The sequence below is a fragment of the Lactuca saligna genome, chromosome 7 (assembly GCF_052625555.1).
Source record: "Lactuca saligna cultivar CGN05327 chromosome 7, ASM5262555v1, whole genome shotgun sequence".
Lineage (NCBI taxonomy): Eukaryota > Viridiplantae > Streptophyta > Magnoliopsida > Asterales > Asteraceae > Lactuca > Lactuca saligna.
Window position 1 is genome coordinate 27,854,183 of NC_136423.1, and position 16,904 is coordinate 27,871,086.

General features: G+C 37.1%; 1 protein-coding gene across 1 annotated transcript; it reads left to right on the plus strand.

The window, feature by feature from the left end:
- The first annotated feature begins 7,575 nt into the window (after positions 1 to 7,575).
- On the plus strand, positions 7,576 to 8,292 carry LOC145006773 (uncharacterized). The gene has a single exon (XM_078965826.1). It carries the CDS (start codon positions 7,576 to 7,578, stop codon positions 8,290 to 8,292), a length of 717 nt encoding a protein of 238 aa, XP_078821952.1.
- Positions 8,293 to 16,904: the final 8,612 nt, after the last annotated feature.

Below are 16,904 nucleotides of genomic sequence, written 5' to 3' on the forward strand. Positions count from 1 at the left end.
TAGATTTATATCAGGGAGATTGTGGCACGTCATGTGGTGACGGTTTCAGTGGTTTCTGATGGAGATGTCCGCTTTATTTCCAGGTTTTGAAAGAGGTTTCATGACGAGTTGGGCGCTCGTCTCCATTTCAGCACAACATTCCATCCGCAGATCGATGGTCAGAGCGAGTGGACTATTCTCTACCACATAGCATATATCATATTAGCTATAAAAGTTATCTCTACTACATACCACATATGATACTATCTATAAAAGTATCTCTACCATATAAGCCATGCATACTAACATATAATGATGTCGTGGGCTCCCCCCAAGGTCTTATACCTTCATGTCATGGGCTCCCCCCATGGTCTTTACCTAGGAATGCCATGGGATCCCCCACACGGTCTTATATGTATTGCCACGGGCTCCTCCCGAGGTCTTCCATGCAAGTATCACAAAGACAACTAGCATATCACACATCACAGAAACAACTAGTATAACACATACCGCATAAACAACTAGTATACTACATATTATATAAACAATGTATATAAACATATAAGGATGCAGTGAGCTCCCCTCCCCCCCAAGGTCTTATACCATCATGCTATGGGCTCCGCAACATGGTCTTTACCTAGGAATGTCATGGGCTCCCCCACATGGTCTTATATCCAACTGCCATGGGCTCCCCCCGGGGTCTTCCATACCAATATCACATAATCAGCATACCACTTAGCATAAAGTTGTCACACCCCCAAACCGGAACAACATAAACGTTCGAGGGTGGAGGACGCCATGTTAAGTATCACAACACATGCATCATAGTAATCAAAGTAACAACAACCATCGTATTGATAATATAATATTTACATTATATTCAAAACATTACTTAAACTACATCAAAAGTACAACAAAAGATAAGACGTAAAACTCCGTCTTCGCAACACCTGGGAGATAGTACCTGTATACTAACGACCCTAAGAATACAAGTGGTTTGAAAAAGTGTCAAAATTAAAGTTGGTGAGTTCATAAGTATTTTTGTTATAGAAAGTATATCCTTTATTCTTTTGAAAAGTTCACCATTTCCTCTAGAAAATCCTATATTTTCTGTTGTTAAATTATAAGTAACACAATTCATGATTTTTCCTTCTTTGAGTACTTAGTGAATACAAGTCATATACATTTAGATCAAACAGATAGTCGACTGTGTGGTTCTTCCCCAAGCCTACAACCAAACAAGGAACATGAAATGAGGTGGATTCCACACATTCCACTATCTATTGGATCCTCATGTATCTAACCCTGACATATTCACTAAGTACATTCAACATTAAGTTTAATGATCCTTTAATTTGAAAACATCCCTTAAGAAAATCCTATATTTTCTTAATAAGTAAAATGACTGAAGTTAATCCTTCTGTAATCATTCGGTGAATACTGATTATATATAATACAAATCGATTAGACAGTTAAATGTGTGAATCTGCCCTAAGCCCACAACCAAAAAAGGAACAGGAAAGGAGGCGAAAGTCACACATTCCACTCTCTACTGGATCTTTATTATATATAATCCTAATGCATTCATCAAGTAATTACATAATTAACATTAACGAATCTCTAATAAAAAGGTAACATCAATAGTTCCTTCTATAATTACTTAGTTTGTACTAACTATATATAACCTAATATCAAACGGACAGTTGAATGTGTGAATCTGCCCTAAGCCTACAACCAAACAAGGAACAGGAAATGAGGCGGAAGTCACACATTCCACTACCTATCGGATATTATTTATATATAATTTGAATTTATAAACTAAGGAATTATAGAATTAACCATAAATGTTCTTTATGTCATACTTGTTTAATAATATAATATTACACCTTTTTGTAGATAAGTGTATCTTCCAAAATAACGATATAAACCATAGAAAATCCTATATTTTCTATAAAACCGATTTGTAGTCTTTAAACACTCCAAAATCGAGAAGCACAAGTATAATTACCATAGTTAGCTTAATGATACCCAATTTTGTTTATCAGTAACCCTATCTGAACATGTAATTAACTTGAAAACTCTACGTGACAATACTACCTTCCTATGATCACTTAGTACACACGAGTTATATAACACCGAGATCGAATAGACAGTTGAATGGGTGAATCTTCCCTAAGCTCACAACCAAACAAGGAACAAGAAATGAGGCAGAAATCACACATTCCACTGTCTATCGAACTTCAATTTTATCTAAACCTATTGTATATACTAAGAAATCATATAGTTAGTATTCCTTGGGAAAGTTTAGGAAAAGTATATCTTTATGTAAATAATTAGTTAATACTATTGTGAATATTCATTATAACCATACTAATGCAAAGTTAGTCCCGTATAAATCTATACACCAACTCGCGCTCTCCCTTATGAAGACTCTGGTTATAATTAAGATTCGAACGGGTACCCTGATCGAGTGGTTCACAATCTTGTATTAATTATTTACATAAAATGTAAAACATTTTTATAATTAACAAATAAATTTGTAAAAAGATTTCCTTTCGTTTCATAAGCCATGTTTATAAGTTCATTTCCATGTTATAACTTGGATTTTTTTTTAAATAGTTCATATGATCCATAAACCATACCTATTATAGTCTATAAGTTGATTTCTATGACTTTAACAAGTTTCAAGTTCAAATACATTTAAACGGTAAGAAAACATAATAAGTAAATTATGTGTTTAAACACAAGCAATCTTGTCTTTTACTTGTATCCCCCCCCCCCCTTGAAACATTAAAAAGCTTGGAAAATATAGGGGTATGAACTCACGTTATTTGAGGGATTCAATTGAAGATTTGGTATAGATTGGTAAGTTTCCCGAGTGAAATCCCGAGGTACAAACGAGTCCTAATTAGCATATTATCACACATGTATGTATATAGTTAGTGAATATAACTACAAAGGTGTTTAGGAAACAACCTAGGATGCTAGAATAACTCACCAAAAGAGTGTTAGAAGCAAGTTTGAAGGCTGCAAGAAGGGTTTACGACCACCTAGAGGTGTTCACGGCCACCTGAAGGTGTTCACGGCCCAAGAATAGCTTGTGTTCTTGAGTTTACGGCCAACTGTTCTTGAAGGATGATGAAGATTCAAGTGTTTTAGGCTGGAGATTTGTGTGTGCTCTTGGTGTTCTTAAATGAATGAAGAATACCTTGAAGATCCAAACAATAATCCAAGAATATTTGAAGGTTTGGAAAATGATACTTGAGAGAGATTTAAAAGGATTACGGCTGGAAGATGAGAAAGGTGATGAAAATGGTTAACACTCAAATATACATGCGAGGGTTCACAACCAGGAGGGGTTCACGGCCGTGAACCTCATTTGCGGTCCTATGACAGTTTGCGAGATTGTGGTCCAAAGTTAATCACGACTGCGAGGGTTCATGGTCCGAAGAGTTCACGGCCGTGAGCCTTTTGCGGCCCGAAGTGTACAATCCAAAGGAAACTTATTCTTTTCTTAACACTTAATATTCTTAGAGTTTTAAATATGTAAAGGTTATTATTCTAACCTTAATAAAATCCAAACAATAACGAGGAATTTAGTTGACCCAAGTTTAACTTTAGTTGAATATCATACCACATATCTCTACTACAGATAGTGTACCACATATCATAAAATGTGTTGGCATTGGTGTCTTAGACCCATTGGTATGGTGAGAAGACTTACCTCGCACTACAAAAGCTTCTCGCATGAATTCCTTAGTTGCTACTCCGCCAACTTCCCGATCTGTCACTATCAATCAATATACCCAATTAGAAATTGGGTCACATACCATAAACCCTAATACATGCATGGGGTAAAATGACCATTTTACCCCTGGTCCAGTATGATCAAAAACTAAGGCCCAAACCTAAAACAAAAGCCCAACACTATAATGTTTATAAAAACATCAACGTCCCAACTTTCCAAATTGGGCCCAAAACTTTCCAATGGGCCTTATCCTAAAGCTCAATAATTTCCCTAGTCCGTAATCATGTTTCCAACTGGCCCACGAAGGCCCACAACAACCTAGTCCAAGAATTGGCCCAAACCAAGGCCCATAAATGTGAAGTTCATTTCTATATTAGGCCACAAGGCCCAATAGGCCTAACTATTCTATTACTGGCCCAAAGATACATTCAGGCCCAACTATCAACAAATCCAGACCCAAAACCATTAGGGCCCAAAGGTCCAAAGTCCACTAAAGCCCAAGTCCTCCTAAGAGCGTACGTGCAGCGTATCTCCTATGTACGCTTAAATTACTGAGCGAAAGGCTGTACACATAGCGTACTACATAGTACGCCCAACGTACAACCAACTTATGCACCACATCTATTAAGTGCTTCATACTTGAAGACTTTACGTCCCAAACTCAGATCTAGGTCGTTTGATGAGTCCTAAGGCTTAAAGTTGGCAACTTTATGACTTTACATGCTCCAAAAAGACCAAATGGCATTCTACTTCCCTACAAATGGTCTTAACTCTTTCATGAACCCATCAAGACCTTCAAGATTGCAACTTTCTGTCTTAGGGGCTCAAATAACACCAAGGGCGGCAACCCTAAGCCTAAGAATCGGATTTCAACCATAAAGCTTAATCCTTGGGACCAAAATGAACTAAAACTCACAAATGAGAGATCTAAGATATCAATGGTCAAGTTCAGAGCTTTATACCTTCATCAACCTGACAATGAGTCACAAAATCCAGATCCATAAGCTTCTTCTTGATCTCCATCTTTGCATCAAACTCCACTTTCTTGAAAATGGGCCAAACACTTCAAAAATGGACTCCATAAGCTCAAAATGCCACCATGAATGGTTAAGGACGATTTCTAGAGTTTATAGGGGTGGAGGTTGAAGATATTAGGGTTAGGTTATGAGATAAGGAGCTTAAATAGGGTCAAAGACCCTAAAATAAGGTTCTGATCTGACTGGAGTACGCTCAATGTACATATGGTACGCCCAACGTACTCCAGGGAACATTCACGATCATCCTGGTCAGTACGCCCAACGTACGCCTAGCGTACTACCTTCTTCACTAGTATGCCCCCATACTCGTTGTGTATGCCCCGTGTACTCAGCTAAGACTGAAAAACACAAAACTCCTGAAAGCCATAATTTCTTCGTTATAAGCCCGATTCTGACGATCCTTATATCCACAAAAAGGTGAAGAGAAGCCCTACACTTCTAACAACTCAAACCTTTCTTGAGACCTTCAGAACAAAATTCCATTTTCCATAAAAGCCCGAACTGTCACTTTATCGAAATACCAGTAGGCTCCAAAACACGAACGGAACACCCGGATTACTTCTAATACATCACCCACACCCAAATGGGCCTATATCTTACCTTACGAAAATCTATAATCCTTATAATGACCGACCTTCAAGCTACAACCTCATACTCGAAGTCAATTCGAAACAGAACGTTACACAAAATTTTCGTATAACAACAGGTATCATGTCAGCATTGATCAACCTCCTTTCGAGATGCCTATTGGAGGAAATGAAAGACCCCCATTTGCTAAGGTGAGGTCGGTCAACGGGTTATAGGCAGCACCGACATGGAACTTAAGACCACTGATCTAATTCAGCATGTTCAAAGTAGGCTCCAGACAGCTCAGAGTCGGCAGAAGAGTTAGGCCGACAAACATCGGTCAAACTTAGAGTTCCAGGTGGGGGATAGGTGTAACCTTGGAAAGGTGTCATCCGATTCAAGAAGAGGGGCAATTTGGGCCCCAGGTATATTGGTCTCTTTAGGGTTTTGGATTGGGTGGGCCGGGCTACATATCACTTGGATCTTTTGGATGAGCTCAGTAATATTCATAGCATGTTCCATATATCTCAGTTGCGGAAGTGCTTAGTGGATGATTTTGCAGTTGTATCGTTGGAGGATATTCAAGTGGACGACCGCCTGAACTATCTCGAGAGACCGGTGGCAATTCTTGACCGGAAGATGAAAACCTTGAGGAACAAGGTTGTAGAGTTAGTGAAGATGAATGGCAGCACCGCAAGGGTTCGAAGTGGACTTGGGAGTTGGAGGAGGAGATGAGGGAGCACTACCTGGAATTATTCGGAACAACGGACTTCAAGGACGAAGTCTGATTCAAGTGGGGGAGAATTGTAACACTTGAATTTGGTATGTTCCCTTCAACCCTTCTATTTATGAGCACTTCACTTTTGGTACTTATGGTTATTACATGGGGCATACCATAAGGTACACTTAGCGTACTAGCTGAGAAGCTAGTACGTCCATGTGTGTATGCTTAGCGTACTGGTGCGAGGTTTTCAGTTGTGCATAGACTAGTACTTTTCATGTGATTAGTTTCATATTTGGTTTTCTTTTTGTGTTTTTATTTGGATTTTTCAGTTTTGAGCTTAATGAATGTTTGATTTTTAATTCTTGTTAGTCTGATCACCTAGCTAGGGTTTTTATCATTCCAGTTAATCAGTTAATAGAATTTGTAATTGTTCTTGTCAACTGGTAAAAAGCAACAAGTATCAGATTGGTTCCGTGTTGGGGTTTAACTCTGATATAAACTGCAAAAATCATATCCTTACATTTCTGAGTTTGTGATAAGTATTGGGCATTTCTAGGAATTTTACACAAATATATAACTAACTTTGGACATATATAAATATATACATATGTTGTACATATAACGAACTCTAAGTGGGTTTGTGTTCTCCTCCATGAGGACTTCGAAACGATATATTATATGTCCAAAATAGAGTATAAGTGAATGAGATATCGATACTCAAAGATGGGTATTTGAGAATAAGTTTAGCAAAAGAGAGGAATGTGGGAATGAGTCCCACATTGGTAGAGAAACCAAACTCAACAAGGTTTATAAGCTTCATTGCATGGAAGGTTTACAAACTTGTGTCTATGGTTATGCTACAATTCCTACCCGCGCGCAGGGGGGTGCAAATCTTGGTTCCGTAGACCAAAAACACCGAACTCATGCATGGGCGCGACCTGCGGACACGAATGCAACTCCGAAAACTCGGGCGCGCGCTACCCTCGTTTTTGCTAAACTTGACAGTTTTGGTCCCTATTTTTTGAATTCTGTAACGGATGCATTAATTGCGTAATTAATGACATTTATTGTCATTAAACACTCAATCAATTAGTGATTTGTTTCCGTTTCTCAATTCGACTATAAAAGAAGACCATTGCCTTCTCATTAAGACACACGAATGAATTTACTCTTCTTCTTCTTCCTTCTCTGCATACCTGCTTCCGGCGATCTTCTCAGGCAAGTGGTTATCTCCGACAGTACACAATATTGTTTAGGTTGTTGTACCCTGGGAACAGACGGCGAATCTGTTTAAGGGAATCGAGTCCAACTCGAGCCTCAGCCACATCGTTTGCATCTAATCTTTCTTTACAGGAACCTCTCAAGGACGAAAATCGAAGACGTTTTACTAACAGTCTTAAACAGATTTATTACTTGTTCTAAAAACCTTCATTTTTTCTGTTCTTTTATTCTAAAATCGAGTTTCTATCGATTTTTTTTCCTGTAATACTATATTTGATTGTCGTTACGATCTTCTCAGAATGTCTGCAACTCCCGTTGGTACTGAAACTCCTGCTGTTGGTGCTACCCCTGCTGTGAACCCAAATGCACCGGTTCCAAACATCATGGCTAATCATGCTGAAAGACCTGAAAAATTTTCCCGTCTTAACTTCAAGAGGTGGCAACAGAAGATGTTGTTCTACTTGACCACCTTGAACCTGGCTCGGTTCCTAACAGAAACTGCTCCTGTAATTGCTGAGGGGCAGGCTGATGCTCAATCTGTGGATGCATGGAAGCATTCAGAATTTTTGTGCCGCAACTATGTGTTGAATGGGCTAACAGATGCACTTTACAATGTTTATTGTAAAGTTGCAACTGCTAAGGAACTATGGGAGTCGTTGGAAAGGAAGTATAAGACTGAAGATGCTGGAACTAAGAAACATGTTGTTGCTAAGTTCTTGGAATACAAAATGGTTGACTCGAAATCTGTTATGAGTCAACTCCAAGACCTTCAGGTCATCATACATGATAACAATGCAGAAGGAATGGATCTTAATGAATCATTCCAAGTTGCATCAATGGTTGAAAAGCTTCCTCCTGGTTGGATAGACTTCAAAAATTACCTTAAGCATAAGCGAAAGGAGATGTCTGTGGAGGAACTGGTGGTGCGTCTTCGCATTGAAGAAGACAATAGAATGGCCTTGAAGAAAGGCAGTGAAGTTGAATCTTCTAAGGTTCATATGGTGGAAGCTGGTTAAACTTCCAAAAGCAAAGGCAAGGGACCTCACAAAGGGAAAGCAAAGGGCAAAAACCTAGACCCCAAGGCAGGAACTTTCAAGAAGAAGTTCAAGTGCTACAATCGTGGCCAACCGGGTCACAAGGCTTCGGAGTGCCCTCAACCTAAGAGGGAAAACCATCAAGCAAACATGGTGAATGATAACATGGAGTTGGTGGCCATGATAACTGATCTCACGGCTATGGTTTCTGAATTGAATCTTATGAATACAAATTCAAAGGAGTGGTGGATTGACACGGGAGCTACTCGTCATGTGTGTCATGAAAAAAGTGTTTTCAACACTTACAAAGAAGTTGAAGATGGTGAAAAGCTCTACATGGGAAATGCTGCTACCGCGGATATCAAAGGTGTTGGTGATGTCATTCTAAAAATGACTTCGGGGAAAGAAGTGAAGCTTAGGGATGTCTTGTATGTTCCTGAACTTCGTAAGAATCTAGTGTCGGGTGGTTTGTTGAACCAATTTGGTTTTAAGCTAGTGTTTGAGTCGGACAAGTTTGTTTTGTCCAAAAATGGTATGTTTGTGGGAAAAGGATATGCCTTGAATGGCATGTTCAAATTGAATGTAATTGTGACAAACAAAATGAATAATGAAAGTTCTAGTTCTGCTTATTTGCTTGAGTGTTCAAATGTTTGGCATGGTCGCTTAGGACATGTAAATTACAATTCAATTAAGCGATTAATTAAACTAGAATACATACCAAAACTTAATATTGACTCAAATCACAAATGCCCCACATGTGTTGAAGCTAAACATACTAGATTGTCTTTCCAAACAATCAAAAGAAACACCGAACCTCTTGATTTAATTCACACTGATGTGTGTGATCTAAAGTCAATTCCTACTCAAGGTGGGAACAAATACTTCATTACATTCATCGATGATAGCACGAAATATTGCTACATATATTTACTTAAGAGTAAAGATGAAGCAATAGACAAGTTTGTCTTGTACAAAAATGAAGTTGAGAATCAACTCAACAAGAGAATTAAAATGGTTAGAAGTGATAGGGGTGGGGAATATGTTTCTCCCTATGCTGATTTTTGTGCTAAAAATGGAATTCGTCATGAATTCACATCACCCTATTCACCTCAATCCAATGGAATTGCTGAAAGAAAGAACTGTACCTTGAAAGAAATGGTCAATGCCATGATAATTAGTTCAGGTGTAAACCAGTCAATGTGGGGGGAAGCTATTCTGTCAGCTAACTATCTTTTAAATAAGATACCTCGCAAAGAAAAGAATGAAACGCCGTATGAACTTTGGATGGGTAGAAAGCCATCGTATAAGTACTTACGAGTGTGGGGGTGCCTAGCTAAAGTGGTAGTGCCACCACCTAAGGTACAAAAGTTAGGGCCTAAAACAGTGGATTGTGTATTCATTGGGTATGCACAAAGTAGTAGTGCCTAACGGTTCCTTGTGCATGATTCTAAGAATCCTGAAATACATAAGAATACCATAATGGAATCAAGGAATACTTCATTCTTTGAAGATGTGTTTCCTTGTTTGAACAAGGAAGTTGAAAGCCCATCTTTACCAAATAACGAAGCTGTTCGAGAGGAAGAACAAGCTTAATCCGAAGAGGAAGAGATAGAACCCAGAAGAAGTAAGAGGGCTAGAGTTGAAAAATCATATGGTGATGATTTTTTCACCTATGTGGTGGAAAGTGAACCTAAAACCTACCAAGAGGCGGTAACTTCTTCTGAGGGACCTCAATGGAAAGAAGCCATCAAAAACGAGGTAGAGTCTATCTTACAAAATCATACATGGGAACTAGTAGATCTACTTCCAGGTAGCAAGCCACTAGGTTACCGTTGGATCTTTAAGAGAAAGATGAAACCTGATGGAAGTATTGATAAATACAAGGCAAGACTAGTAATCAAAGGTTATAGACAAAAGGAAGGTCTAGACTACTTTGATACCTATTCGCCGGTAACGCGGATAACATCCATTAGATTAGTTCTTGCCATTGCAGCTATCAGTAACTTGCAAGTTCATCAAATGGATGTGAAAACAGCTTTCCTAAATGGGGAGTTGGAAGAAGAAATTTATATGGAGCAACCTGAGGGATTCATTGCCTCAGGACAAGAGAACAAGGTTTGTAAACTTGTTAAGTCTCTATATGGATTAAAACAAGCTCCTAAACAATGGCATCAAAAAATTGATCAAGTCATGATGGAAAGTGGCTTTCGAATCAATGATTGTGATAAGTGTATCTATGTGAAAAACACCACTCATGGATATGTCATATTGTGTTTGTATGTTGATGATATGCTTATCATTGGTAGTGATGACAAGATAATAAGATCCACGAAGGATATGTTGAAATCCAGGTTCGACATGAAAGATATGGGTTTAGCAGATGTGATTCTTGGAGTGAAGATCACAAGAACCCAAAGTGGTTTGATTTTGAGTCAAACACACTATGTGGATAAAATTCTTGAAATTTTTGCTAAGGGAGATACTAGCATAGCTAGAACTCCAATTGACACTAGTCACCATCTACGTAAAAATAGAGGTGATAGTGTTAATCAAGTGGAATATTCAAGAATTATTGGTAGTCTGATGTATCTAATGAGTTGTACCAGACCTGACTTAGCATATGTTGTGAGTAGACTAAGTAGATACACTAGTAAACCCAGTTCTGAACACTGGAAGAGTATTACTAGGTTGCTGAGGTATGTGAGGTACACACGGGAATATGGACTGCATTACGGAAGAGATCCAGCAGTTATCGAAGGATACACGGATGCAAATTGGATATCTGACATAAAAGATTCCAGATCTACAATTGGATATGTGTTTACACTTGGAGGTGTTGCTGTAGCATGGAAATCATCCAAGCAAACAATTATATCTAGATCTACGATGGAATCTGAATTTATCGCCTTAGATATTTGTGCTGAAGAGGCGAAGTGGCTACGTCAATTTGTAGAGGATATTCCCGAATGGCCTAAGCCGGTAACGGCCATAAGTATACATTGTGATAACCAATCAGCAATTGGTAGAGCTCAAAGTACAATGTATAATGGGAAATCAAGGCACATTAGACGTAGACATAAAACGATACGACAACTAATCTCTACGGGAGTTATCACGGTTGACTGGGTGAAGTCAAAGGATAACATTGCGGATCCGCTTACAAAAGGCTTGAGTAGAGATGTAGTTTATAAGTTGTCAAAAGGAATGAGACTAAAGCCGATGAATGAATAAATTCATACGAAGGAAACCTTACCCAGAAGACTGGAGATCCCAAGATCTGGGTTCAAAAGGATAACCTAATTGTATGAGTGGGGCAGGTCACTGTGGGGGAAGTTAACTTTTCATCCTAGTCCATTCCTTTATGTAGTGACCAAATTAGGCTAAACATATGTTTTTTAATGATTCTTGGAATCACCTATGTGAGAGAGAAGTGGGGTCGCTTCGAAGGGAATTATAGGGGCAAAAATTCCTAAAGCTCTTGCAGAACCAGGTTAGTGTTCATGACCAAAACGAACACGTCTATGAGGATATGACCTTGTCAGGGAGAGTCCTGTGAGATTTACATTGTCGTCTACATAAATGGCAGGTTAGTTCAAAGACATCGAGATCTACTAACTGCTAGGAGATTAACTGTAACTTCTTAAGGGAAGGTTCAAAGGGTAATACCTACCTATCCTATGCAGGATTCAACTGTTGAAAATTTTGTCAGGAAATTGGATGTGCAGAAATCGATCTCAATTCATGTGGGGGATTGTTGGAAATTTAATAAAAATATTTATATTTTTTACTAACTTTGGACATATATAAATATATACATATGTTGTACATATAACGAACTCTAAGTGGGTTTGTGTTCTCCTCCATGAGGACTTCGAAACGATATATTATATGTCCAAAATAGAGTATAAGTGAATGAGATATCGATACTCAAATATGGGTATTTGAGAATAAGTTTAGCAAAAGAGAGGAATGTGGGAATGAGTCCCACATTGGTAGAGAAACCAAACTCAACAAGGTTTATAAGCTTCATTGCATGGAAGGCTTACAAACTTGTGTCTATGGTTATGCTACAATTCCTACCCGCGCGCAGGGGGTGCAAATCTTGGTTCCGTAGACCAAAAACACCGAACTCATGCATGGGCGCGACCTGCGGACACGAATGCAACTCCGAAAACTCGGGCGCGCGCTACCCTTGTTTTTGCTAAACTTGACAGTTTTGGTCCTTATTTTTTGAATTCTGTAATGGATGCATTAATTGCGTAATTAATGACATTTATTGTCATTAAACACTCAATCAATTAGTGATTTGTTTCCGTTTCTCAATTCGACTATAAAAGAAGACCATTGCCTTCTCATTCAGACACACGAATGAATTTACTCTTTTTCTTCTTCCTTCTCTGCATACCTGCTTCCGGCGATCTTCTCAGGCAAGTGGTTATCTCCGGCAGTACACAATACTGCTTCTCAATCAATTAGTGATTTGTTTCCGTTTCTCAATTCGACTATAAAAGAAGACCATTGCCTTCTCATTCAGACACACGAATGAATTTACTCTTCTTTTTCTTCCTTCTCTGCATACCTGCTTCCGACGATCTTCTCAGGCAAGTGGTTATCTCCGGCAGTACACAATACTGTTTAGGTTGTTGTACCCTGGGAACAGACGGCGAATCTGTTTAAGGGAATCGAGTCCAACTTGAGCCTCAGCCACATCGTTTGTATCTAATCTTTCTTTACAGGAACCTCTCAAGGACGGAAATCGAAGACGTTTTACTAACAGTTTTCTTATTTAATTAAGAGCTTGTTTAATTGAACAATAAAAAATTAGGGTTAATTCAAAGAGCTTATTTCGGTTAACTAATTTAGGTAAAAGATATTATATTAGAGTTTGTTAGTTTTTCTCGTTATCAGCTTAGATAGAACGCATTCGAAATAACCAGATTTGAAGTGATTGCATGATTAGGAAAGTCACAACAGAGCTGGACATGTTTTTATTATTGATTTTCGTTTAGTTTATTTTCACAACAATTTTTAGTTTTTAGTTTAATTTAAAAACCATGTTTTATATTCTATGTTTCTTTGACGAGACTGTGCCTGATTCAAAAAGATATTAACCGTTAGACTGTGTCCCTTAGGATTCGACCCTGCTTCCCTATGCTATATTTTAGTGCAACAAGCAGTGAAAATTTTATTTGCTTAATACGCGCGCGACAATATGTTAACACTGTCGTATGATTTTGTATGACGTGAATGTATGATTTATGTATTGAGCTAGTTTAGGCTCGAAGTCATTATGGACTCGGGGTTGATACGTACTCGACGGTTGCTTTGGACCCGACACAGCTACTTGTTATTTTGGGTTGATATGGACCCGGGGGTTAATACGGACCTGACACAGCCATGAGTTGTTATATTATATGTATGTTGTATGTGGTATTTTGAGAAGTTCACTAAACTTTATGCTTACAGTTTATGTTTATGGTTTCAGGTACTTCCAGTTCAAAAAGAAATGGCACGCGTGATGACACAACATCCTCCCCATATAATTTTTACACTTGATATATTTGTACTCTGACGTTTTGAAATACTATAATGGATGATGGTTTTTGGTACAGTTAATGAATGAAATTAATAATTTTTAAAAGAAAAATTTTAGCATCGTTTTTGGGTCGTTACAAATTATAAGAAATTTTATTATTTAAGGTTTAGACAAAATAATAGAGACTAGAAATGTTAATCTCGCCAATTATTGAAACGTAAGCTTGTCTTGGACTTAACTTATTGATGCTAAGTGACTTCTTATGAGGTCAATGGATGGACAAAGGGTGGACTTCTTCTACGATCTTCATAAGTCGTCACATCTGCAAAATAATGAAGATCTTGGTCACGAGCATATAATCTCCGATGCCAAAGTCAAAAACTTGGAATCATGATGCTGATATACTTAAAAATGTATTGTGATGTTTGTTTGTTGCATACCTCCTTGTTAAATAGGGGGAGCATTTATACTTTAAGGGAGGACTTTTGTTGTTTTGTGTTTTCGATTAATGACATTATACTCTCACAGTTGTTGTTTCTATAGAATAATATTTCTTGGGTTTTTTTTGGATTTTTGGGATATTGCTTTTGTACCAAGTGAGTAATTTATTCTTGTGTACAATGTCGATTACTTTGTAGGAAAGGATAACGTTGCTAGTACGTTTCATATGATGTGTTTGTTAATTCTTGTGGGCTTGATAGGGCCTCTTGTGCTAGCCCAAGAGGTGTATATGGGTTGTTCCTATACCTTATTACTTAGTAAACTAGGTTTTTGGCCTAAAATGATAAGACTTTAACATTTTGTAAGTTAGAGCATCTCCAACCGTTAACATATACTATAACTCAACCTAGACGCCACATCATCATCCCTTTAATTTTAACCTCGAATTAAATAACATCTTCAATGGTTAATTTCTTATGTAACTTTTTTTTTTTTTTTTTTGTAAATTTAACTAACTTGTCCCCTAGCTATTTATATATATATATATATATATATATATATATATATATATATATATATATATATATATATATATATATATATATAAACCTACGTTTATGTATTAAAAGTTACTATAAGTATTAATGCATTTAATATGTCTTGTTTTAAACTTTATTATGATTTGTAATACATAAACATTTGTAATATATAATAATTGCCAACTATGATATTTAATAAAATAATTAAATATTAAAAAAATCAAATATATTTTAACTTTAATATAATTAAACGGGTAGTATGGCATATTACTAAATAAAAATAGGTTAGATGTTCAAACCAAGATAATATACTGACCACTTAATATATATTGAAAAACAAATGAATTGTACACTATGTTAAACTCTTATTTAAAAAAATAGTAATAGTTCATAAAAAAAATCTCCATTTGAGATGCTTTTAGATTGGAAGTTTAGGTTAGCAATGTCATTGGATGCCATTTTAGGGATCAAAGTCATAAAGTAAGTATTTAAATTTTAAGCTACCAAACTTACTCATCAATCTGGTTTGTCACCAAGCCCACCTTTCACATCTCTTCCTTTCGACAACGGTGGGCCCAAATAGGCACAAGCCCAACAGCACAATATTGAGGCTAATGTCTTATACTATGGCTTTAAATGATTCAGGTCAAGCTGAGTGGTATATGGACACTGATGTCACCTCTCATCTCCACTCAAATGCATGTATATTCAAGTCTGTTTTTGATAATAATAGTAATTTTTTCTTCATTCGTTTTTGTAGGGGACAGATCTTCTATTCCTGTAACTAAAATGAGACACACTACCCATTCACTTTCAAATCCCTATCATACTCTAAATCTTAAGAATGTCTTAATTACTCCTTCAATTATTAAAAATCTTATCTCTATTCATTGATTTGTTTGTGAAAATATGTGCATCATTGAATTTGATGCTTTTGGTTTTTCTGTGAAAGATTTCCGTACCCATCAAATCCTCCTTCGATGTGACAACACTGATGATCTCTATCATGTCAAATCCCTGACTCCTCAAGCTTTCATCACCATTTCATCCGTCCATTTGGCATCAACGTCTCGATCAACTTGATCATCATGTTTTCCAACAATTATCCATCATATTAATGAAAGATACGGAGAGGGGAATTACCACAAATTATAGTAAGTCCAAATCAAGTGTTGAAATCTCAAATTTAGATTACGAAGCTTAATTTTTTTAGATGAAATTTGATTATATATCCATTAAATTTGATTGATATTAATTAAAAGAGGATAACGAGGTTAAATGTTATGTTTTATATATAATTTTATCCGTTTTAAATCTAAGCCATAATGCTGAATCTTCCAATTGGATTGAAATTGAAACTTTGTTTTTGATGTTTTGCTCGGGTTTTAAGCTTGATTTTGATTAGACATCTATGAACTCACTAGATTTAGAAATTGAGAATCTTAATAAGAGTTTAATATGATTAGGATTCACTTGTATTGTATTTAAATTAAATCATTGGTGAAAATCCAATGGGCAATGAGTGATCATTTTTTAGTGTTAACATATTTTAACTATTAAACACATATTACACAACCCTTCGACAACGGAAGTTATTAGTACTCTATAACACCTTCACGAACGAATGATGTTGGTCTTTTTAATACTGGATTTCGATCATTTTGAGATTCATACGTTAATCCATCTGTGATTTTGATGTCAATCCTTTCGAGATTGGGACAACGATCCCTTCATCACTTGAATAACGATCTATATGTGACTTGATTAGAGTTAAATTTGATTTAAGAAAATCACAAAAATCGGTTTTGAATACCATAATCAAATTGATCTTAAGCCGATCTATGCACATGTCTACTCGGACAATGAACATGACTCGGCTATGGATTAGCATTTGATCCGGTGGAATAGGACCACACCGAAAAATTAACCAAACCGGACCCGAACCAGATTGAAATTACGTATTATCGGGTGATTACCGATTCCAAAATATCCATTTTTCTGGTTTTCGGTTCCGGGTTTAGAACCGGAAACCGGTTACAGAATATCGGAACCAGTACCCTTTAATCGGTCGGGCTCTC